The sequence below is a fragment of the Phacochoerus africanus genome, chromosome 14 (genome assembly GCF_016906955.1).
Source record: "Phacochoerus africanus isolate WHEZ1 chromosome 14, ROS_Pafr_v1, whole genome shotgun sequence".
Taxonomy (NCBI): domain Eukaryota; kingdom Metazoa; phylum Chordata; class Mammalia; order Artiodactyla; family Suidae; genus Phacochoerus; species Phacochoerus africanus.
The window spans coordinates 15,879,951-15,905,581 of record NC_062557.1 but is presented as its reverse complement, the minus strand read 5'-3'; the positions used below and the strand labels follow the sequence as shown (position 1 = coordinate 15,905,581).

The 25,631-nt window shown below is 36.0% G+C and overlaps 1 protein-coding gene across 1 annotated transcript in view; it reads left to right on the top strand.

The window, feature by feature from the left end:
• The window catches only part of TANC2 (tetratricopeptide repeat, ankyrin repeat and coiled-coil containing 2), a 361,658-nt gene that overhangs the window by 31,405 nt on the left and 304,622 nt on the right, over positions 1-25,631 (top strand). Inside the window, 1 exon segment of the mRNA XM_047758672.1 lies at positions 19,159-19,252. Within this exon segment, the coding sequence (XP_047614628.1) occupies positions 19,186-19,252 (67 nt within the window). The 5' untranslated portion in view covers positions 19,159-19,185.

Genomic DNA, 25,631 nt, shown 5'->3' with positions numbered 1-25,631 from the left:
GTTTGCATCCATTAACCCCAAGCTCCCAGTCTACCCCACTCCCTCCCCCTCCCCTTTGGCAACCACAAGTCTATTCTCCAAGTCCATGATTTTCTTTTCTGTGGAAAGGTTCATTTGTGCCCTGTATTAGATTCCAGATATAAGTGATATTATATGGTATTTGTCTTTCTCTTTCTGACTGACTTCACTCAGTATGAGTGTCTCTAGTTCCATCCATGTTGCTGCAAATGGCATTATTTTGTTCTTTTTTATGGCTGAGTAGTATTCCACCATGTATATATACATTTTCCTAATCCGGTCATCTGTCGATGGACATTTGGGTTGTTTCCACGTCTTGGCTATTGTGAATAGTGCTTCAGTGAACATGCGGGTGCATGTGTCTTTTTTAAGGAAAGTTTTGTTTGGATATATGCCCAAGAGTGGGATTGTTGGGTCATATGGTAGTTCTATGTATAGTTTTCTAAGGTACCTCCATACTGTTCTCCATAGTGGTTGTACCAGTTTTCATTCCCACCAACAGTGCAGGAGGGTTCCCTTTTCTCCAGACCCCCTCCAGCATTTGTTATTTGTGGACTTATTAATGATGGCCATTCTTAACTGGTTTGAGGTGGTATCTCGTGGTAGTTTTGATTCACATTCCTCTAATAATCAGTGATGTTGAGCATTTTTTCATGTGCTTGTTGGCCCTCCATGCCTTTTCATGCCTTGATAGCTCACTTCTTTTCAGTGCTGGGTAATATTCCATTATTTGGATTCCACAGTTTATTTATTCACTTACCTGCTAAGGACAAAAAAAAGCAAAAGTAAACAAACCCCCCCCCCAAAAACAACCCTCCCCCTCAAAAAAAAACCCCAACCAACCAAACAAAAAACCCAAATAGAATGCCTGGAAATGTAGAAATGAAAAATATAGTTAAGATTTTAAACATTAGTGTGCTTACATCATTCAGAAAAAAATACTTCAAGATGACATTTAGTAAAGGGAATGGAATAATGTGGCATGTTTGTATTATGAAGATGCAGTGGTTCGTCAGCTGTCAGTGTTATAACATGATTTGCCTGTTTTTTTTTTTTGTAATGTCATAATGCATAGAAAGGGGAAAAATACTCAGTGGAAGGGTTGAGTTAGCACAACAGAAGTTCTGAAGAGAGAATTAGTGATTTGCAGATAGATTTGAAGAAATTGCCCAGAGTGTAATGCAGATTGATAAAGAGATGGAAAATATGAAAGAATGGTTAAGAGATAGGGGCCTTTCCATTCTTTAGTAAACACTGTTGGTTCCTGCTGATATTCCCTTAAGCCCATTTTAATACTTAGATGAAATAGATGGCTTTAAAAATATTTTACACCAAGGGGGATGGGGAGGGAGTGGGATGGACTGGTAATCTGGGGTTAATAGATGCAAACTATTGCCTTTGGAGTGGATAAGCAATGAGGTCCTGCTGTATAGCCCTCTGGGGTTAATAGATGCAAACTATTGCCTTTGGAGTGGATAAGCAATGAGGTCCTGCTGTATAGCCCTGGGAACTATATCTAGTCACTGATGATGGTGTATGATGGAGATAACGTGAGAGAAAGAATGTATATACGTGTATGTGTTACTGGGTCACTTTGCTGTACCGTAGAAAATTGACAGAACAACTATACTGGAAAAAATAAAAATCATTTAAAATAAAAAAGCTCAAGGAACTCCCACTGTGATGCAGTGGGTTAAGAATCCAACTGCAGTGGTTCAGGTTGCTGCAAAGGCACAGACAGATTCAATCCCTGGCCCAGTGCAGTTGGTTAGCAAGATCCAGCTTTGGTCACAGCTGCAGCTCATATTCAGTCCCTGGCCCTGGAACTTGTGTATGCTGCTGATGTGGCCATGAAAAAAAAAAAAAAAACTTGGCCGAAAAAATAGAAAATCTGAATAGGCCAGTAACTGTTAAATGACTTGAATCAGTAGAGGTAGATGGGTAGGCATGGATGAGAAGACCCAGTCCTGCAAACTCTCTTTCCTTAGTTGAACCCTGTGGCTCTTTGTAAAAGGGAATTCTTCTTCTTCCCCCTCTAGTCAGAGTGGATGACCCACTGACACTATGTGGCATTGTCGGGCCACATAGAAAGTGCCCTTTCTGGGCATCCTCCATTCATGATAGATCAAACTTTTCCTTGGATTCCCTGGTCCAGAGGAAGTGTTGCTAGTCTACTACTGAACTGAGATTTCTACACCCCCCCCCCATCCTCTCACAGTACTGATACTCTTCTCATAGTCTCACCCGAGATGTATCACCGGCACAATCCACAGTCTGAGGCTTATGCATTAAAGGACACTCATGGCTTTCATGTGTGGTAGTGGGAAGTGTCTTCCTTTCCTTTGAGAAGTAACTAAGGGCCCCGTGCTGAGGCTTCGTGTATCCCCTCCCTCTCCTTATGATCACCATGTCCTGCTTACTTGCAGGTGGGTGATAGGTGTTGTTAGATGTGGTCAGTGAACGAGGCTCTTCTCTGCTCTCACTTGGAGCACTACTGGCTAGTCTCTGTTTATTGGTGTCATGGGGCAGGCAGGCATGGCTCCCCTCCCTTCTCCCTGCCAGTTCTGCCCTGATTTGGTTGTACTGTGTATGCTGATACCATTTGCATCATCGGACAGTACTTCTGAGATAATAGACAGCTGTTTCCAAAACCCATTTACTGGAGCACTGTGGTGTACAATATCCCATTAATGATAATTTTTACGATTCCTGGAATAGGGAACATTATTATCGTTTGTCTCTCCTATAAGAAGGATTCACTGTTTGTTTTCTACCCTTTACTTCCGTGAGATGTTGCAAATCTTCCCTCTTTATACCAATATTCCACTCCCATTTGGGAGCAATGGCTGAAGTTTTAAGGTTATCTAAATCAAGAAGTTCTAGATACACGTCCAGAGCCAAGGTGACTACCACTCTTCCTAGATATTGCTTTAGTGGTTTAGGGTTAGGGGCTTCCCCCCACCCCCCAGCCACAGCCTTAGCATATGGAAGTTCCTGGGGCCAGGGATCGAATTTGAGCTGCAGCAGTGTCAGATCCTTTACCCACTCTCCGGAGCTAGGGATTGAACCTGTACCACCTCAGAGACAGTGCCGGATCCTTAACCCACTGTGCCACAGTAGGAACTCCTGGGTTAGGGGCTATTGATGATGCACTGCTAATAATAAATACTGAGATGATAGTTTAAGGGGTTCTACTGGTGTCCTGTGATAATTCAGTTTAGTACTGGTAAGGACACATATGAGATTTATATAAGTCTGTATTTATAGAGGTGCTGCTATATATATTCCTTACTTTTTTGAATAATTAGCTCAGTTATAAAACTCAAACATATTAATGATGTATGTCATCCAAGGTGGTATATAAAGGGTTAATGTGATAGACTTATTGGGGTCATAAAAACTCATGGCATTACATGGACATTGACTTGTCCACCATTGTTTAAAATCGCTGTTTACAGGCCTTCCCCCAAACTAGTCCGTAGGTTAACTTGACCTGCCTGCACAGTTGTCCTTGCCGTTTTCTTGCTGATAGGAGCTACTGAGGCATACGAGATTCTCTCTGGTCACACTGGCTAGGGGTTTAATGAGAGCCATGTAGTCTGTCTGTAGTATCTGTGTAATCTCTCAAATATCGTTTCTCTAGAGTTGGTGCAATAGGCCTTCAAATGAGGCAGAATCTGCTCTTTGTGTTTGAGAAATTGTGTGTCTGCCTCATTGCTTCGTGACTCAGTTATGGTAAAGCTGACACTCATCTAAGTGATGGTTCTCATTCTGTCTTGTAGGCACTGTAGCACTGGGTGGACATTTGTTACTTGTCTCCTCAGCTTTCATCTGCTTTCCCTTCTGTAATAGCCTCATGGGATGCCATTCACCTGGCCTGAGTGGGGCTGTATGCCCATCTCCAGAGGTGGAGGACATGACTTGGCCTTAACTAGTCAGTGCATCATACTGCTTTGGTTCAGTGGTACACCTATGATCTACACCATCAACTCAGAGTAAATCTCAGAACAAAGACCCTTGCTCTCTTCTGCTGGACTGGGTGAGAGCAAGCCTATTTAGATTTTGTGGGTGTGTCTCTGTGAGCCAGATGCTGCACATAGACCAACTGGAAAATGATTGTGGCTTGTTTATCATAATGAATTTGAATAAGACTCCTGTTTTTACTGACACTTTGCCTTGCTGACTCACAAGCCTCAGGAAAGGTAGGAGATAGCTGAGGCAGCACTGTGGGGTTGTGTGGAGTCTGACTAGTTCCAGTTTGAGGTTCAGAGGTTGTTTCTCGATCTGCTCCTGTTCCAACAAATGAGAGGGGTTCTGGGGATATGTATAATCTGTCAGGACATGCTGTAACAGAAACTAAGATATCCTTACCACAGAAGTCTCTGAGTGCTTCCTGCCTTCCAGAGATGAGGCTTAGAGCATCATTTTTCACTGCATCTATTATGCCTGTCAACACAGTGATGTGTCTCTTGGTAGCTGCTTCTTTTCTACTAAAAAGGGTGTTTTTGTCAAGATGTGGGTAGAGGTACTTCAAGGCCTGCAGGTAGCTAGTTCTCTCTCAGAGTGATATATTGATAAGATAAACCAACCTATATCTTGCTAGTATCGATTGCTTCTTAGAAACTCGGGTGAATTATTACACTCTGATAGTCTCTATCCTTCTTTGCATGGGTCAGGATCCTGGTGTGACATTGACGGGGTGTGTGTGAATGTGTAGGCGTGTGTGTGTTTGTTGTTATGTGACCTGGGAAATGATAGACTATGGAGAGATGCCATTGCAACTCATTCTCTCTGTTAATACAGTAATGACTGTATTGGTCTGTGTCTTTATTCTGCAGATATTTATTAAGCACTTTTTATGTGTTAGAGACAAAAGGTTAAAAGACAGATTAGTTCTTCTGTTCACAAAGCTAGTAGAGGAGACAGTAAAAAACAATTATGATAGAATATCATATTTTATAAGGGAAGGACAAAGGAGGGGGCAGGTAACTGGAACTTGGCAGGGAGTGGTCATGGGAGTGTCCTGGGACATGTCAGTTGAAATTTGACGTATGAGTAGGAATTAGACAAAGGTGAGATAGAAGGATGCTTGACTTTCTGATTTCTGTAATTCTCTTCATTTTGTTAAATCTCACTAACAAAATAATTATACAGGGAGTTCCCGTGGTGGCAGAGGAAATGAATCTGACTAGGATCCATAAGAATGTGGGTTCAATCCCTTGCCTCACTCAGTGGGTCCAGGATCTGGTGTTGCCGGTGAGCTGCGGCATAGGTCGAAGGCATGGCTCAGATCCCTTGTTGCTTTGGCTGTGGTGTAGGCCAGCGGCTTCAGCTCAGATTCAACTCTTAGCCTGGGAACTGCATATGCTGTAGATGTAGCCCTAAAAAGCAAAACAAATATATATATAATAATTGTAATTATACAGCATAATAATGGCCGATATTTAGTGAACTTTTACTATAAAAGCTAATATGTAATGGATTTTTTTTATAAGCCAGGAACTATGCCAAGTTTTTATATGACTTATTTAATTTCAAAGCCATCTGTAAGATATGGAGAGTTGAAATAACTTGCTCAATGTGACATAACTAGGAAGTGGATAGGGCAGTGACTCTGTACTTTTAATCAGTGTGGTACACTGCTTTTTCATAAGGGTTATCTAGTGCAGTTCTTGGTTTCTTATGCTTGAATACCTTTTATCATACCCCTGCCTATCAACAAAGAGTATTATATTTAAAAATCAACAGAACATTTATGAAAATTAAGCATGTACTGGACCACAAAGAAAATCTCAAATTTTCCAAAGGAAAAATCTAAGAAATACATTTTATGACCACTAAATACTAAAAGTAGATATTGATTGCAAAAGGAAAAACTAAAACAGAACAAAAAACCAAGTAGGAAATTTAAAACTGTCTTAAAATTGCTCCAAGAAAACCAGAGGTAAAATAATAGATTATATAGAGGACCTTGGGGAGGTATCCAGGTTTTAAAATGAATTTTGTTAAAGACTATAGCACATAAATGAATTAAACACTGAACCCCCAAAAAACTAAATAAAGGCAACAACATAAAAAAATAAAAGGCATTAGAAAACATGAAAGCAGAACTCAATGAAACTGAACGTTTTATGAACTTGCTGATATGTCGGGTGTGAGGAAAAGAGATTAATGTTGTTTATTTTCTCCTTTTTCTTGGTTAGGGATTTACCTGTTACTGTTTTCAAAGAACCACATTTTGGGTATGTGTTTTTGTAAGTGGAAATCTATTTATATGAAATAGGCAGAATGGGTAAATCCGTAGGAACAGAAAGCAGATTAGTGTTTACCAGGGACAGGTTTGTGAATTCTGGTAAAGTATGTCACACTTTCCCCCTGCACTGCTGAGTTGATTGATTTTTCACAGCATCAGCTATTTTTCATGTATCTGAACTGTGGGTTTTAATTGTGTGTATTTGTATGTGATTTTTAAAAAAATTAATTTTGGGGGGCACTCTTAGAGCACACAGAAGTTCTTCGGCTGAGGATGGAATCTGCTCCACAGCAGTGACCCTCACCATAGCAATGGCAATGTCGGATTCTTAACTGCAGGGCCACCAGGGAACTCCACGTGTGTGATCTTTTAGATGAACCTTCCTTATGTCGCTTATCTCCCTTTTTTATCTCTAAACATCCGTCTTAAAATTTTTTTTATTGAAGTATAGTTCATGTACAGTATTATATAGGTTCACATGTACAACAGTGATTCACAATTTTTAAAGGTTATACTCCACTTGTAATTATTATAAAATGTTGGCTCTGTTCTCTGTGCTCTACAATATATCCCTTGTAGTTTATTTATTTTATACATAGCCGTTTGTACCTTTTAATCTCCTACCCCTATCTTGCCCCTCCTCCTTCCCTTCTTCTTACTGGCAACCAGCCGTTTGTTCTCTATACCTTCAAGTCTGTTTCTTTCTTTTTTTTTTTTAATGTTCATTAGTTTGTTTTTTTCTTTAGATTCCACATATAATTGATATCATATAGTATTTATCTTTCTCTGACTTACTTCACTAAGCACAATACCTTCAGTCTTTTTTGTTCTTTTTTTTAAAATGATGATTTCCCATTCCTATTTTGTCGAGGCCATATCTTATCCTCTTGTCTTCTGGATTTGAATTGGATCTCTATATATTTTCTGTGCCAGATTTTTCATTTATGTGCTCATCTCTCTCTCTGGTGATCTAATCAGAAGACTTGAAGATTATATAGACAGCAAGATTTGTGTCTAAGATTTAGGTTGCTATACCTCTCACAGTGCAATCTGTGGCATGCCCCAGTGCTGCTGTTCTTATGTGATATTAGACTTCGGTGTCCTGTGAACTTTTTAGGTACGGCGTATAGTTTTGGTGAATGTGTGACATTTATTTTAGTCACAACTGAGAGTATTGTTCATTGTTCTTCAGTTTGTTGAGCTAAGTGATGTGAAGTTAACTTGCTGTAAAAAGTAGAGAATTACTTTAAACTGGTGCCAAAAAAAACCCATGTGTTTTTACTGAGAACTGAAAACTTTGCTCTTAAACATAAAAAGATATGGGTGTTCCTGTTGTGGTTCAGTGGTAATGAATCCAACTGGTATCCATGAGGACAGAGCTTCGATCCCTGGTCTCGCTCAATGGGTTAAGGATCCAGCATTGCCGTGAGCTGTGGTATAGGTCACAGATGTGGCTCGGACCCCACCTTGCTGTGGCTGTGCAGCTCTGATTTGAACCCTAGCCTGGGAACTTCCATATGCTGCGGGTGCAGCCCTAAAAAGCAAAAACAAACAATATATATATATATGTATGTGTAAAGATACATAGAGTAGTAGAAGTAGAGTAGTACTGTAAACAGTTCTTAACACAGCATTTGCACAATCACGTTCAAAGTGTGGCAACTCTACATGCTTAAATGGGCGTTAAAGAGTTGGTTACATGGTGATAGTAACTGTGTTCTACATATTGGCTACTGTTGTGATTGTATTCATTGCCTATGGCTGCTGTAACAAATCACAAGTTCAGTTGACTTAAAATAACACAAATACATTGGTTTACATTCCCCCCAGTTCTAGAAGTCAGAAGTTTGGAATGGGTCTTTTATAGGGCTAAAACGAAGGTTTTTGAATAGCTGTGCTCCTTCTGGAGGCACGAGGAGGGAATCCATTTCCTGCTTTTTCTAATGTCTAAAAACAACCTAAATTTCTTGGTTTCCAGCTGCATTACTTTGACCTGCTTCTGTCACTGCTTCTCCTCCGACTTTTCAGCCTTTTTCTGTTTTAAGGATCCTTGTGATTACACTGCACCTACCCGGATAAAATCTAGGACAATCTCCCTAAGTCCTTAATTTAATCAAACCTACATATTCACAAATTCCAGAGATGAGAATGTGGATAGCTTCGGGGGGGGGGGTTCCTTTTTTGACTTTGTTATTTTTCAAGATTGTGCCCTGTATTTTCATATGAATTCTAGAGTCAGGGTCTCAATTTCTGCAAAGAAGGTAGCTGGGAATTTTGTTAGGTAATGTATTGAGCCTATAGAACAATTGAGTATTGCCATCTTAAATTTTCTATTCCATGACCATGGGATGTCTGTCCATTTAATTAGTTCTTCTGTAATTTCTTTTAATGATGTTTTATAGTTTTTGGTGTAGAACCTTTGTACTCTCTTGCGAATTGATTCCTAGGTTTTCAAAAATTATTTTTGATGCTACTATAAATGGAATTATTTTCAATTTTTTTTTCTGTGCCTGCATCACGTAGAAATTCCCAGGCCAGGTATCGAACCCACACCACAGCAGTGACCTGAGCCATTACAGTGACAATGCCAGGTCCTTAACCTGATGAGCCGCATGGGAACTCCTGTTCTCTAAGTTTTACTTTTGGTGTGATGTTAGCTGAGGTTTTCCATAGATGGTCTTTATCAGGTCGAGGATGTTTGCTTCTCTTCCTAGTTTGCCGAGTGTTTTTATTATGAAACATGATGGCTTTTGTCAGTTTTTTTTCTGTTTCTATTGGGATGATTTTTAGAGTTTTTGTCTTTTATTAATATGATTTATTACATTGATTAATTTTTCAGTATATTGAGCCAACTTTGCATTTCTAGGATTCACTCATCAATTCTTAAGTATGAGATTCTTCTATGATATGGTGACCTGAAGACTCATAGTCTGAAATTTCCCTAATATGATCAATTTCTCCTTCATTATGAGAGTCCAGAGTCCCGCCGTCTCTTGTTTTATATTCATCTTTTTATTTAATAATGGTGAAACATCTTTCTTTGGCAGTATTTTCTCTTTGACATTTTAGGTGGAGAGTAAAAATTGCTGTATTGTCAAATGTGTTTTATGAAAGCTTAAAAAAGACTGCAAAGCTGGTGACTCTTATCTTCTTGAATGATGATGTAATACTTTGGGCAAAACAATAAGAGAGGAGGATGTAATAGTGATAACTTAATACAGTGCTGAATCATTCTTTTAGAAGTATTTCTAAATATTTCCAATATATTTCTATTTTCTCCTTATTTCTTTTCCATCTTTTACAGTGAACACATATTGTGTTGCAATAAAGCAATTTTTTCAACACCTTTTCTAAATTCTGCTATTTTGTCTAGCTAGCTTACATTGTTTCCTAGGTAGTGTAGCCCATAGGGGCTTGCAGGGGTGCAGGGGTCTTGGCAGCTGGAGTTGGGTCAGAGTAGCAAATTGGGGACATAGTAATCCTTGACCCATGATGATAGGGATGGGATGGATTGAGAATTTATTCAGTTGTAATTCTATCTGGACAGACTACATGTGATAAAATATTTGATTCAGTTGAAATTTAGAAGTTAGGCAACTTAGCCTAATGGGGAGAAAGGCTGAGGGATGTGTTGAGGCAAAGAGACATTTTGTCAGCTGGCTCTAAACACTGGCCACCAGGTGTTCCAGTGCAGTGTTGGTGCTGTCCAAAGGAGCTTTGAATGGGTGAAAAGGGGAAGGTGGGATATGACCTGTGTTTATAAGTTTTGTAAAAAAAGGGATTTGTAAGTTAATTTTTTTTCTTTTGTCTTTTCTATGGCTGCACCCGCACATATGGAGGTTCCCAGGCTAGGGGTCTAATCGGAGCTGAGACCGCTGGCCTACACCACAGCCACAGCAATGCAGGATCTGAGCCACATCTGCAACCTACACCACAGCCCATGGCAACGCCAGATCCTTAACCCACTGAATGAGGCCAGGGATTGAACCCTCAACCGCATGGTTCTTAGTTGGATTCTTTAACCACTGAGCCACAACGGGCACTCTGGATTTGTATGTTAAGTAGTATTTGTACTATATGCAAAGCTGGCTTTGGAGCCCATTATGAATTTCCTCTCCTTTCTTGAGAAATTAATTGCCCTGCATTCCTTTCTATGCCTTCAAATCTTGAATGAGATTGCATTCTTTGAAGCTCTTCAGTGCAGTTCAGAATTTATCTGTTAGGAGAGTTAGCAGAGTTTTTCTATGGACAGAGCTCAGGTAATTTTGTTCAGTCCAAAGACTTTTCTGGATAAAACTTGTTCAAAAAAAGTTCTGATATGAGCAGATATCTTATGATTATTGTGCATAATAATGGGTACTCTAGATTTCCCTTAGTCTTCCATACCTATATTTTCATCTTTTCTTATGTTTGATTAATTGTAGGTGCTTCCAGAGTTATTTAATGGAATGTATCTGAGACATCTAGCAGTTTACCTCATGGTCAACATTAATGGAAAGCCATTCTTAATAACATATTGGTCATTCAACATGCCATTCAGAAATGGAAAAACTTGTGATCTCCTGTTAGTGGACAAATGATTCTTCTTTCTTGTATTAATCTTGTTCTGTCATTGTCTATCTTTTTTTTTAATGTAGAGTTTTAACCTTTTTCAAAAGCCCCAGTTCATGCTAGTACATCTTTCTACCTAGTATTCTCATGGTTCGCATTATTGCATTTGTCATTGTCATTTCGTTATATTTACGCACACACTTTTTTGAGATCTGTTTCTGTTTCTCTCTGAGATTATTCATGAGTCCATCTTTTGGAACCTCTCATGCCTTCAGCAAATATTTACTAAATACCACTTATGTACTAGCTTCTGTGTCGGGTGCTACGTTTTCAGTAGTGACTCTGTTTTTGCAGTCTGGGGAAATAAACACATACTAAATAAATACTAAACAACTATATAGTCATTCATTTCATTCTTTTGTCATGTTTTATGTTTTCTGTTTAAGGAATATGCTATCTTTTAGATATTTTTAAAATATGTGCTTTTTTAAAATCAAGGATATGTATTTAACTGCTTAGCATCTTCTATTAAAACCATATATTATAAAATGATATTATTATTTTTTCTCAACATTTCCATCATGTCTGCCTCATTAACCACTGCATCCTTTCCTGTAGTGTTTAAATTTTTTCTTTGAAGTGTTTAGTAAACATAGGTATGGGTGTGTTTTTTTCTCATACAAAAATTTCTCTGAAGGGAAAGGTAATAAATGCTCAAAACTGAGTGGCATTTACTTTTAAGATCTGTGTCTCCTTTTCCTAGTTGTACCAACAGGTTTGTTTTCAAAGGGACTCCTAAGGCAATATCCAAATTAATAATGTGGAGAGAGTCGTAGATTTTGTTGATTTCCTGGGTATTAAAGATAATATTTAATTCATCATTTGAATCACTGTATATTCTTGTTTTTGTAAGTAGAGTTCTACAGACATTATCTTTTTTTTTTTTTTTTTTGGTGACACCTGCAGCATGTAGAAGTTTCCAGGCCAGGAATTGATCAGAGCCGCAGCTGCAACCTATGCTACAGTTGTGGCAACACTGGATCCTTAACCCACTGCACCACAGTGTGAACTCCAACAATATCTAAATTTGTTACTTTTCTTTATTTTTATTGTCTTAATATAACAATTTCTTCAGACCTATAGAACTTTAAAAGCATGTTAATAGTATAATTTATCTAATAGGCATAGTTCTGATGTCAAGAAACTTATTTCTAGAATGGGAAAACAATGAAAAAATAAGAATAAGCCAATCCACCATAAAACCAGAAACAAGAATAAAAATAATACAAACACTGAAAGTGGAAAAAGATATAGAAGCACAGATTTTTTTAAAAAAAGCTGTCTAATTGAATGGGAAATGTCTGATATGGAAAAGTTAAAGGGAATACTGTGATTATTCAGCCTGAGTAGTATAGAAGTGCTTAATAGTTAATTTGATTACATAAGTATTTAAATGAAAGTGGGATATTGTATTCTCTTTTTTAATAACAAAGTAAGAAAACGGCTTAAAGTGTGCAGGATGGATGAATGTTGAAAGTGAAAATTGATCGTTCCCTAATTAAATACTGCAAGAAGATGCTGAGATAGGATATTGTCTCCAGCTTTGGTGCGGATCACAGCTGATACTCATCCTGAATGTTTAGGCCGATGTCACAGACGTAAAAGCTTAGGTGCCATGTAGATAACATAAGATTTGAATCTGTTAAGTATAAGATGATTAGAAATGATTTGGGGGTCTGTGAATGTTGTTTGTTGTCTTTTCTTGCCAGAGATTCACTTGCCAGGAATTTATTTGACAATTTCTCCTAGAGAGTTAACATTATAAAAAAATTTGGAAAAGTAGGATGAAATTTAGCCATATATTACTGTCATAAATCCATTTAGATCAAACTGTCGTTTCCCACTTAGCTTCAACTTTTTGGAGTTTCTATATTAATGTTTTATTACAATAAGTTTTCTAGTCGTGTGTTAACTTGAATAAGAAAGTCATTTTATCAGAATGTAACTATGAGATGGATAATTAGACTTAAATAGGTATTTTATGTTCCATTTCATTCTTTATACATTTTAGTTAATTTTTATAAAATGTTTTAGGACTAGCAAAGACAAAACAAAACAAAACACCTCTGTACTTCAAAAAGTGATTATCATTATAATTAATTTATTTCACATATCATCATTTTTTTTCTACTTAAATTAACTTTAGAATGTTATCTTGGTTTTGCTTTTAGATATCAAAGTTTTATTTTTCACTCCTAGTCTTCATAAATTTTAAATAATAATTTTTCTTCTAAATAATCTGTGCCTATGCATTTTTTTTCCTTTTGAATTTTTGAAGAGCTGTACATATATAGTAGTAAGGTCTAAGTTAGGCAGATGTTTGAAGTATGACTAGAATTTTCTTGGTTTTTCCTCAGATAAAAATATGAATTTGCCTAAAATTTCTCTACCTTTCACTAAGCATGGGTTCAAATATGGCCTTAAGCATTTATTAGCTGTATATCTGAACATGCTGTTTCTCTTTAATTCAGATTCCTTTTCTTTAAAATGAAGTGACTATCACTTGACTTGAGGTTTCAGCGAAGAATAAATGTGATCCATATATGTACAATATTTTCGTAATATGTATTTTTCTCACTTGTATACACACAGAGAATCTGATGTATAAGAAAATAGTTGTGGAGTACCCGTCGTGGCGCAGTGGTTAACGAATCCGACTAGGAACCATGAGGTTGCGGGTTCGGTCCCTGCCCTTGCTCAGGGGGTTAACGATCCGGCGTTGCTGTGAGCTGTGGTGTAGGTTGCAGATGCGGCTCGGATCCCGCGTTGCTGTGGCTCTGGCGTAGGCCGGTGGCTACAGCTCCAATTCAACCCCTAGCCTGGGAACCTCCATATGCCGCGGGAGCCGCCCAAGAAATAGCAACAACAACAACAACAACAAAAAAGACAAAAAGACAAAAAAAAAAAAAAAGAAAATAGTTGTTCATTGTCTTCTAAGAAAATACAAATTGAATTTAAATTTACTATTTAATTTCATGGTGTATTTTAAAGCATGAAGTATGTTTTTAAAACATTTCCTACACGTAATACAGTTTTTTCAAGTCTTTCAAAGATTAGTGAATTAAGGGCTTAGCCAGCTTAGAATTTCTACTTCTCAGATAGTCTCTTCAAGAAACATTGGTGGGTGGGGGAATAACCCTAAAAATGTTCTCAAGATGAATATATAAAAGGAATATTTCATAAATGCTTGAAATATTTTAAGGATTATTCACCATATTTATCTTAACTGATAAAAAGGATAAGTTATTTTTTGATATTCACCTTAAATCTTTGTTTTACATTCTATCTAAATTAATGGTTTATAAATTCTTTTATGTTTTCTAACTAATCATACTGTTTGTGAAAGTGGCATTTTTATTTCTTTCTTCTTATTCTTTATACTTTCTATTTAACATTCTTACCTTTTTGTACCAGCTAAGACGCCCAGGACCATGTTAAGTGCAAGTAGTGATAAACGGTGGCATTCTTCAGTCTTGGTAGTATTTGCAATCATTCACCGTTAAGTAAGGTGTTTGGTATATAGGCTTTTAAAAAGATACACTTTGATAGATGAAAGAACTCTCTTATTTCTAGTTTTGTACGTTATATTTTTAATCATGAGTGTTGAATTTTATCTATTGCTTTTGCTTCATCCATTGATAATATGATTTCTTTATCGTGTTCTCTGGTACATTTTATTGATTTTTCTTGTGTTAAATCATTTTTGCCTTTCTGGATTAAACCCCCATTTGATCCAGATCTATATATTGGTAGATTTGGTTTTATATTATTTTATTTAGAATTCTTGTGTCTATGGCAAAAGAGAGGTCTGTAATATTTCTTTCTTATAACAACCTTGTTGTCTTTTGTTATCAAGCTTATGCTGTCTTCAGAAAACACATTTGGAAATGCTCCCTATTTTTCTACTCTCTGGAACAATTTGTGTAAGATTGATATTATTTCTTTTTTAAATTGTCGAAACCATCTGGGCCTAGAGTTTCTTTTTTGGGAGTGTGTTTTTAACTTCACATAAAAAATTTCAAACATGTCGAATATTTAACGTAGTTTTACATTTAAAACATGTATACCAGCTACTTAGAATCTTCTGTTAATATTTTGCTATAATTGCTTTGTTACATGTGTGCCTTCCTTTCCCTCTATCCACCCATCAGTTTGTCTTCTATTTTAATGCATTTCAAAGTAATTAGATATATCAGAATGCTTTCCTTTAAATATTTAAGCAGGAATATCCTTCAGTTCAATTATTTTCTTTTTCTTTTGAAGTAAAATTTTTATAAATCTGGTGTGAATATTTGCTGAGTTTTGACAAATGCATACATATGTGTATCCCAAGCGCCCTCTAGATAGAGAATATCACCATCATACTGGAAAGTTTACTCATGTCTTTACCTACCCCTAAGAGACAGTCTTTATTCTGATTTTTCTCCTGGCATAGATTACTGCATACATTTTTATGTAATGTTCTTTTGTACAACATATTTTGAGATTTTTCTGTGTTGTTGAATATATGAATATTTCATACCTTTTTATTGCTGAGTAGTTTTCCACAGTAAGAAAATCCTACAGTTTACCCATTTTCCTACTGATGCGCACCTGTGCTAGTTTTTGACTGTTATGAATAAAGCTTCTGTGAGAATTGTTGTACTAGTCTTTTTAAGCACATGTTTTCATTTGTCTTGGGTAATTATGTAAGGGGTAGAGTCATATGTTAGGTATATGCTTAGTTTCATAATAAACTCTCCAAAGCAATTGTATTATTACACTCCAAAAACAATGTATTAAGAATTTAGGAGTTCCCATTGTGGCTCAGGGGTATTGAACCCTACTAGTAGCCATGAAGATGTGGGTTTGATCCCTGGCCTGGCTCAGTGGGTTAAGGATCCATGTGCTGTGGGTGTGGCCCAAAAAAGACAAAAAAAAAAAAAAAGAGAATTTTAGTTGCTCTCCATCCTGGTCAATACTTGATGTTGTCGACAAAAAAAAAAAGAGAGAATTTTAGTTGCTCTCTATCCTGGACTACTTGATGTTGTAGGCTTAAAAAAAAGTAGCTCTGCTGGTGAGAATATAGTGGTAGCTTATTGTAGTTTATATTTACCCAATGACAAATGGTTGAGTTCTTTGATTGTTTAAAAAAAGAAGGTATGTCTTTTTTAAAAATGTCTATTCAATCTTTTATCTTTTAAAAAATTGGATTTTTTTTATTGAGTTGTAGGTGTTCTTTATATATCTTGGATGCATATCTGTGTTAGATATGTTTAGTGCATAATTTCTCCCAGCTTGTGACTTGTCTATTCATTCCTTAATGTTATTTCTCATGAGCACGTTTTTTAAAATTTTAATGAAGCTTTATGGTTATTACTTTCTGTGTCTAAGAATCCTTTGTCTGTCTCTAAGTAACGAAGATATTCTGTGTTTTCTTCTAAAAGCTTTATGATTTTTAGTGTTCATATGATGCTTGATGTTTGATTTATTTTGTATTAATTTTCATGTATAGTGGGAAACAGATCAAGGTTAATTTTTTAAAAATGGACATCTATTTGTCCCACTACCATTGTTGAAAATTCTTTCTTTCACCCATTAATGACTTCACTGAAATGAATGGCTATGTAAGGATAGATCTTTTTCTGAACTTTCTATTCTGTTCCATTCATCTACTTGATGATACTTATGCCAGTACCATGCAGTCATGATTATTGGAGCTTTATTTAAGTCTTAAATTCAGGTCTTATAAATATTTCAGTTTTTTGTTAGTTTCCAAGATTGCTTTGGGTTTCTAGACCCTTCACAGTAAACATACGATTTTAGAATCAGCTTCTCAGTTTCCACCACACAGAAAAGTGCCTGCTGGAATATGATTGAGATTATTTGTCTCTGAATAATATAGGGAGAATTGACATTTTAGCAATATTAAACCTTCCCTCCTGTGAACATGATATATGGGCGTATCTTATTTCATTATGCTTCACTTTATAGTGCTTTGCAGATACTGTGTTTTTTACAACTTGAAGATTTGTGGCAGCCCTGAGTCCAGCAAGTCTGTTTGCTCCATTTTGCCAAAAGCATTTGCTCACCCCGTGTCTCTGTGTCACATTTTGGTAATTCTCATTATTTTAAACTTTTTCATTTTTTTATATTGGTTATGTTGGTCTGTGATAATGATCTTTTTTATTGAGGTGTAATTTATTTACAATATTAGTTTCACAAGCCAGATGCAAAAGGACAACTGTTGTATGGTTCCACTTACGTGAAGTACTTACAGTAGGCAGGTTCACAGAGTTGAAGAATAGAGGTTACCAGGGACGGGAAAAAGGGGAATGGGAAGTTGTTTAATGGGTAGGAAATTCCTAAGTTTGGGAGGATAAAAAGTTACAGAAATGGGAAAGTGAAGATGATTGCACAACATTGTAAATGTACTTAATGCCACTGATTTGCACGCTTAAAGTGGTTATTATGGTAAATTTTATATTATTTATGTTTTACCATAATAAAATTTAGTTTCAGGTGTACAAGATGATGGCTGTAATTCCCTACGCTATACAGTATGTTCTTCTTGCTTATCTATTTTATATGTTATGATTTCTACCTCTTAATTTCATACTAATTTGCCTCTTCCCTTTGGTAACCACTGTTTCATTTTCTCTGTGTCATCAGTGATCTTTGATGTTATTGCTATGACTTGCTGAAGGCTCAGGTGATGATTAGCATTTTTTAGCATTAAAGTATTTTAAAATTAAGGTCGGTATATTGTTTTCTCAGGCATAATGCTATTGCACACTTAATAGACTACACTAGAAATGTAAACATAACTTGCATATGCACTGGGAAGCCAAACAATTTGCGTGACTCACTTTGAGGTAATATTTGCTTTATAGTAGTGGTCTGAAACCAAACCTTCAGTATCTCTGAGGTGCACCTGTAACTCTGCTTATTTAGGTCTTCTTTAATACTTTTTAAAGCAACCTTTTGTAGTTTTCAGTGTCTTTCATTAAGGATTTTTGAGTCTGTGTTTATGAAGTATGTAGTCTGTAATTGTCTTTTCTCGTAATCTCTGTTAGATTTTGAGATTAAGATCATGTTGCCATCGTGGCACAGTGGAAACGAATCTGACTAGGAACCAAGAGGTTGCAGGTTCAGTCCCCGGCCTCGCTCAATGGATTAAGGATCTGGTGTTGCTGTGAGCTGTGGTGTAGGTCGCAGACGTGGCTCAGATCTAGTGTTGCTGTGGTTCTGGCATAGGCTGGCAGCAACAGCTCCACTTAGACCCCCAGCCTGAGAACCTCCATATGCTGAGGGTGCAGCCCTTAAAAAACAAAAAGACAAAAAAAATCATGTTGCCCTCTTAAAATGTGTTGGAAAGTGTTATTTCTATTTTCTTAAAGAATTTTTTATAAGATTGGTGTTACTTCTTAAATGTTTGGTACACTTCACCAGTGAGATAATCTGGTCTGGTACTTTACTCTTTGGGAAGAGTTTTGATAAATTCAGTTTCTTTAATAGAGATACGGCTAGTTCACATTTGCTCTGTTCAGTCTGCTGCAGGTACCAAGTACTGACACTTGGGAAATTTTGCTATGAAGAGCAAGGACATAGGAGCAGTAATTGTACCATGTGGGAATAAGAGAGGGGCTTACTTGGTTTCAGTTAGGACATTCCAGCATGTTTATGCTATGGCTAGGAAGATTCAGGAGAGAGAAAAAAATTAAAGCTGTGGGAGAGAGAAAGGAAGATGATTTTTAGATAAAAGTTCTTGAGAAGGTGAGAGAGGACATAATCCAAAGCACAGTTGGAAGGATTTTTCCTTTGATAGGAGTGGGGCATAAAAAGGTTAGGTACTGATTCATCTGTATCGGTAATCTTGTGAGATGGAATTCTGGCTTGACCAGTGGAAAATAAGCAGTTGCCATAAGTTCTGGAATCTTAAACTTTGGGTTTGTATATTGGGCATTCGGGAAAATCATCCAAGAAATGGAGAGTAAGGCAAAAGGGTAAACTATATTTATAGCTACCTAATTGTTTTCTGTTTCTCTGTACCCTCAATGATATCTATTTACCTTTGTCTCTTAGGGTAAATTGTTACAGTGTATGTTCAAGGAAATACTTAAATGTTTAATTGAAAGAAATTATTTAAATAAATGTTTTTTATCATGTAGCTAAAATTTTCAGTACTCCATATTTAAACAGAGCAGGTATTCCTTATAGCACATTTAAAATGCTTAATAGTATTTTGAATAGAAAACCAAGTTTTCTAACCTGTTTTCCCACATTTTCTTCTACAGTTTTGTGAGTACTAGAGGAGTACAACCATGTTTCGGAATAGTCTCAAGATGCTTCTTACTGGAGGGAAATCAAGTCGTAAGAACAGATCAAGTGGTGAGTGATTATGCTACATTTATTTTGTGTGATATTTTAGAAAAGAAAGTTCTCTTAGGGGTCTGAATTAGTGCTACAACACTTGATATATTTACCTTTTAAATAGCTTCTTTAACTTAGAAAAAAATAAAGTTATTCCTATAGGCTGTCAAACTCTTTATTAAGAGGAACACTTGGGAGTTCCCGTCGTGGCGCAGTGGTTAACAAATCCGACTAAGAACTATGAGGTTGTGGGTTCGATCCCTGGCCTTGCTCAGTGGGTTAAGGATCCAGCGTTGCCGTGAGCTGTGGTTTAGGTTGCAGATGCAGCTCGGATCCCGCGTTGCTGTGGCTCTGGCATAGGCTGGGGGCTATAGCTCCAATTAGACCCCTCGTCTGGGAACCTCCATATGCCGCGGGAGCGGCCCTAGAAGGCAAAAAAGACAAAAAAAAAAAAAAAGGAACACTTGAATATTTATCAGGAATAGGTAAAGGAAAAGTTTATGAAGGAAAAATATTTATTTCTAGCATATGAGAGCGTCCAGTGCTTCTGTACTCTTCTTCTTAAAGACTTTGTATACTTAAATTTATATTTTGAATTAACATGTAAAATTAGTTCAGTCCTAGACACTCTTTAGGGAAATGAGATTGTAAAAATAATAGGAACTGTCCTTAGAGGGTTATATAGAAAGTGAAATGTAAATTAAACATTTTTGCAGTCATTAAAATAAAGATTTTTTTTAAAAAAACAAGAGTGTAATTCTTAGGCTTTTAAGGTGAAAAACAATTCAAACTATGTATGCACTTTTTTTTTTTTAATGGCCGCACTCTGGCTTGTGGAAGTTACTGGGCCAGGGATTGAATACGAGCAACAGCTGTGACTTACTACACAGCTGAGGCAGCAGATGCTTTAACCTTTAACCTACTGCACTAGGCTGGGGATCAAACCTGTGCCTTCACAGTGATCTGAGCCACTGCAGTTGGATTTTTAACCCACTGTGCCATAGCAGGAACTCCATATATGTTTTTAGGGGAAAATATTGAAGATTAACATTCTAAATGTTTGTTTTCTTCTAATAGGTTGTCAATATGTATTATATTATTTAATTCAAGTATAGTTGATATATAATGTTGTGTTAATATCAGGTATATGGCACAATGATTCAGTATTTTTGCAGATTATATTCCATTATAGGCTATTATAAGATAATGGGTATAATTTTCTTCACTATATGGTATATTCTTGTTGCTATTATGTACGTTTAATCTTTTCAATTATCTAATTTTTATGCATTTTTCGTTGGTAGCATATCCACTATCATTTTCTTCAAAATTTTTTTTAGCTCCCCTTATGATTTCTTCTATACTTCTTTAAAGTATAATTGTTCATTTCCAAACAGTTGATAATTTCCTGATTATCATATTATTAATTTAGCTTAACTCAGAGAATCTATCCCATATCATTTTAGTCTTCTCATATTTATTGAGATTTGTCTTACAGCTCAGCATATGATCGATTTTCTCTAATGTTCTGGGTATACCAGAATAATGTGGATTCTGCAATTATTGGGTGTAGTGTAGGTTGATTTTGTTAATAGTGGTCCTTAAATATTTTATATTAACTTATTTATTAAAATTATTTACTGAGAAAGGTGTGATTAAATCTCACCCATGTGAATTCTATTTCTCCTTTTAGTTTCTGACAGTTTGTGTTTTTATGTATTTGGAAGCTGTCTTACTAGATACATGGAAATTTATATTACTTTATCTTCCTTGTGAGTTGATTGTTTTACTATAATGAAATGTCTTTATTTTTAATAATTCCTTTTGTTCAAAAGCTGACTTTATGTAATATTAGTATAGCTATCCTAGCTTTCTTTTGATTAGTATAAGACATAATTTGTTCCATTCTTTTATTTTTCAACATTTCTATATGATTTATTTCAGCATTTCTATGTGGTTAATAACATAGTTGAATTTTCTTTTTATATTTGTTTAGACTTTTTTTCCTCATGGGAGATGTTGGTTCATGTACATTAATTCAACCAGATATATTTGGGTTTAAATATACCTTATTCCTGTGTATTTTGTACTTGTCCTGACCTCTGCTTTTTTTCTTTCTCCTTTATTGCTTTATTTTAGATTTATGAAAAAATATTTATATTCCATATCTCTCCCTATTGATTTGGAGACTGTATACTCTTATAATTCTTTCAGTGGTTACCTTAAAGATTAAAACATCAATAAAAGTTTGATATCAGTTAAACTTTTACCCTCTTGAACAATGCAAGAGCCTTAAAATCTTTTCACCTATATGTATTTGAACTCCATAGATACTATTATTGTTGTTTTATGTAGTCACTGTTACTTGGATTTATCCATATATTTGTCCTTTTTTATTGATTTTTTTCCCCCTTTTGCTTCCTTTACTTTCTAGATGGGGTAATCAATTTTTGTTCATGATCACTCTTTATAATTTCCTTTATGGAGTTTCTGCTGTGGTACAGTGGGTTAAGAATCCAACTGCAGGAGTTCCCGTCGTGGCGCAGTGGTTAACGAATCCAACTAGGAACCATGAGGTTGTGGGTTCGGTCCCTGCCCTTGCTCAGTGGGTTAACGATCCGGCATTGCCGTGAGCTGTGGTGTAGGTTGCAGACGCGGCTCGGATCCTGCGTTGCTGTGGCTCTGGTGTAGGCTGGCAGCTACAGCTCCGATTCAACCCCTAGCCTGGGAACCTCCATATGCTGTGGGAGCGGCCCAAGAAATGGCAAAAAGACAAAAAAATAAAAAATAAAAAAAAAATTAAAAAGCAGAAAGTATCTCAGATAAAAAATATTAAAAAAAAAAAAAAAAAGAATCCAACTGCAGCTGCTTAGGCTGCTATGGAGGTGTGGTTTTGACTCCTGGCCTGGTGCAGTGGGTTAAAGGATCCCGTGTTGCTGTTTGGGTTGCAGCTACAGCCCAGATTCAGTCCCTGGCCTAGGAATGTCCATATGCTATGGGTGTGGCCATAAAAAATTAATTTTCTTTAATTGAGATCTTTATGTGGCAAATTTACTTTGCTTTTATTTCTCTAAAAGTGACTTTATTTTGCCTTTATTTTTGTGGGATATTTTTGCTGGGATTGTAATTATAGATTGGCAGTTATTTTCTTTCAGCACTTTGAAATATTGTTCATTGTCTTCTGGCTTCTTGAATTATTTCTGGTGAAAAGTCAACTGTCAGCCTTATTGCTTGCTCTTTAAAGGCAGTCTGTCTTTTTTTCCTAGATTTACATTGACATGCCTGGGAAAGGTTTTCTTTTTATCTCTCTTTATTTATCTTCTATTTACTTATGTTTGTAGCGTTTAATTGAATCTGTGGCTTAAGGCTTTCATCAGTTTTAGAAAGTTGTTCATTATGTCTTCAAACTTTTTTCTCCCGTTTTCTTTCTCCTTTTTTTCTAGAACTCCAGTTATGCATCTGATACACCACATGCATATAATTTGTCTCTTACACCCTCCTTCTACCCTTTTGTCTCTATATGCTTTATGCTGTGTACCTTCTTTTTAATCTGTCTTACAGTTCACTAATTCACTCTTTATTGGTGTATAATCTGCTTTTAACTGCATTCAGTTCTTAATTTTTGTACATTACAATTCTAGAACTTCCGTTTGCTTCATTAATTTTTTTAAAAATGAAAATAATTTGAAGTTCCTGTCATGGTGCAGTGGTTAATGAATCCGACTAGGAACCATGAGGCTGCAGGTTTGATCCCTGGCCTTGCTCATGGGTTAAGAATCCAGTGTTGCCATGAGCTGTGGTTGTAGGTCGCAGATGCGGCTCGGATCCTGCGTTGCTGTGGCTCTGGTGTAGGCTGGTGGCTACAGCTCCGATTCGACCCCTAGTCTGGGAACCTCCATATGCCTCAGGAAGCAGCCCTAGAAAAAGGCAAAAAAACATAAATAATAAATAAAAAATGAAAATAATTTTAAAGCTTACTGAAAAGTTGCAGTAACTCCAAAGGACTCCATACTCTTCCAGAGATTCATGAACTTTTCTATTCATTTGCTTTATCATTCTCTCTCTACACACACGCACACACACACACCCACCCACCCACACTGTGTGACTCTCTTTCCTCTTACTACACTACACCGTCTCCCTCTAACTCACCGCTTTTTAAATCACTTGAGAGTGATTTAAATCACTTAAGAGTAAATGCATCATGTCCTTTTATTCCTAAAATTTCAGCGGGTGTTTCTTAAGGAGATTCCTTATATAACCTTAGTATAGCTATCAATCTCAAGCAATTTAACATTGATACAATACTTTTATCCAATCTACCATCATTCTCCAAATTTTTTTAATTTACCAATAATTGTTTTTTCCACCTTCCTTTGCAAGATCCAATCCAGAATAAAGTATTATGTTACTTGTTATGTCTTTTTACTCTCATTTAATGTGAAACAGTTTCTCAGCCTTTTTTGACATTGTTGAAGATAAAAGGTTTCTATCTTTTAAAAGAACTAGAATGCTTCTAATTTTGCATTTGTTGGATATTTAAAAAAATGATTAGATGGAAGTTATGTATCTGTGGTCTGAAAGTTACATAAATGTATGTTGCTTTCTTTCTGGGGTATCACAGTTGGAGGCACACGATGTCCACCTGTCACTCATAAGTGATTTTGATGACCCCATCAGGGTACTGTCCAGTTTTCTCTGCTATATGGGTACTAATTTCCATGTTTTAACTTACAAACAGTCTGCAGGGTGGACATCATTAGCTTCTTTTATTTTTTCTTTTCTTTGTCAGTAATGTTCAGTAATATTTGTCAGTCATATTCAGTAATATTCTCAATCTTATCTCTAATCCCTCTGAGTTATATCTATATTTATCTAAAAGTCTACATCTAGTAACTCTAAATGTGTCTATTTCTTTTGGTTTTTACTGATATAATTTTATTTCCTCCTGTGTCTAGTTCATTTTTTTTATGAGCTTTTCATTTTAGGTTAATTTTAGTTTTATGTAAAAGTTATAAAGATAGTAAAGAGAATTTCCATATACCCTTTACTTAATTTCCCCTGTTTACCGTGGTGCGTTTGTCAAAACAAAGAAACCAACATTGACACATTGCTGTTAACTAAACTTTGAACTTTTATTTGGATTTCATTAGTTTTTTCATTGAGGTCCTCATTGTGTTCCAGAATTGCATTCAGAGAACTATATTGCATTTAGTTATTGCATCTCTCCAAACATTGATTTGGTTTGGCAGACCACAAATAATAGTTGATGTCATCTCACTGGTCCACTTTTTGAAAGAATACACACACACACACACACACACACAACACACCCACACACTCAGACATGTCATAGTCTCCAGATTTGATATTTAAAGAAACAGTTTATCCAACTTTGTTTTCTGGCCAAGAACTATGGTTTTCTTAGACACCTTCGCTGTTTACTTTTGATACCAGCAGTAAGATTTTCCATCACTTCACAAACAGCTAATCCATATAAAATAAAAAGTAGAAAGCAGTTAGAGCCATCTTAAGACGCTGAGCTGGGTAGTCTTTTTGCCCTGAGCATCAGCTAAGTGATTCATTTCCACATACTGTCCTTATTAGAGGTAGGCACCCAGTGTATGCTTTAGCAAAATTACAGATTATTATATACTAGACTTTTGAATAACTACTGCTTTAGTTGTGATCATATTATTAAATCTATGTATGTCAATTTCTACTGTAGTATTAAAGCTTATTATTTGATTTGCTAGGTATTTAATTATGTCAACAATGATTTCAGGGGGTCTTATTCTAGTATTTATTCTTCTCCATGGTGTTTCATGTAAAATGTTTATAATTTAGAGTGGTTGTAAGTTAGAGTGGTTATAAAAATAGTGATTTGTATTCTGTATGGCAAGAATTTGTAGAGAAGCAGTTTTTGTTTGTTTGTTTGTTTTTGTTAAATGTTCTCCAAGGCAAGAATTCTAAAGCAAGAATAAATTTGGTATTAAAAGAAATGTTTATAGGATGATTTCATTTATGTTTTCATCATTGCAGTTTTTTTCTTTAATCATTAATGAATAACTGGATGGGTATTTCATTCTTTATATTAACTGGCACATGGCTTTTTTTTAACATTAGTAAAGTAAGTTTTCTCATGGCATAATCATTCATTTTGTTTTAGGAAGCCAGTTTAGTTTTTAGTTTAAAGAGCATTTGTAATAAAGGAAATCAGCTGTTCTGATTTGTCCTTTAAACAATTGGTGTGAACTTTTGTGTGGGCCACTATTTAAATATCTTCAGAAAGAGATTTTATATCAAGTAAATAACAAATGAATTTTCTCAGGCAATTTTCCCCTCTAAGGGCATGTGAATTTTATAGCTTAATTCAGATTTATGATGTGAAAATTGT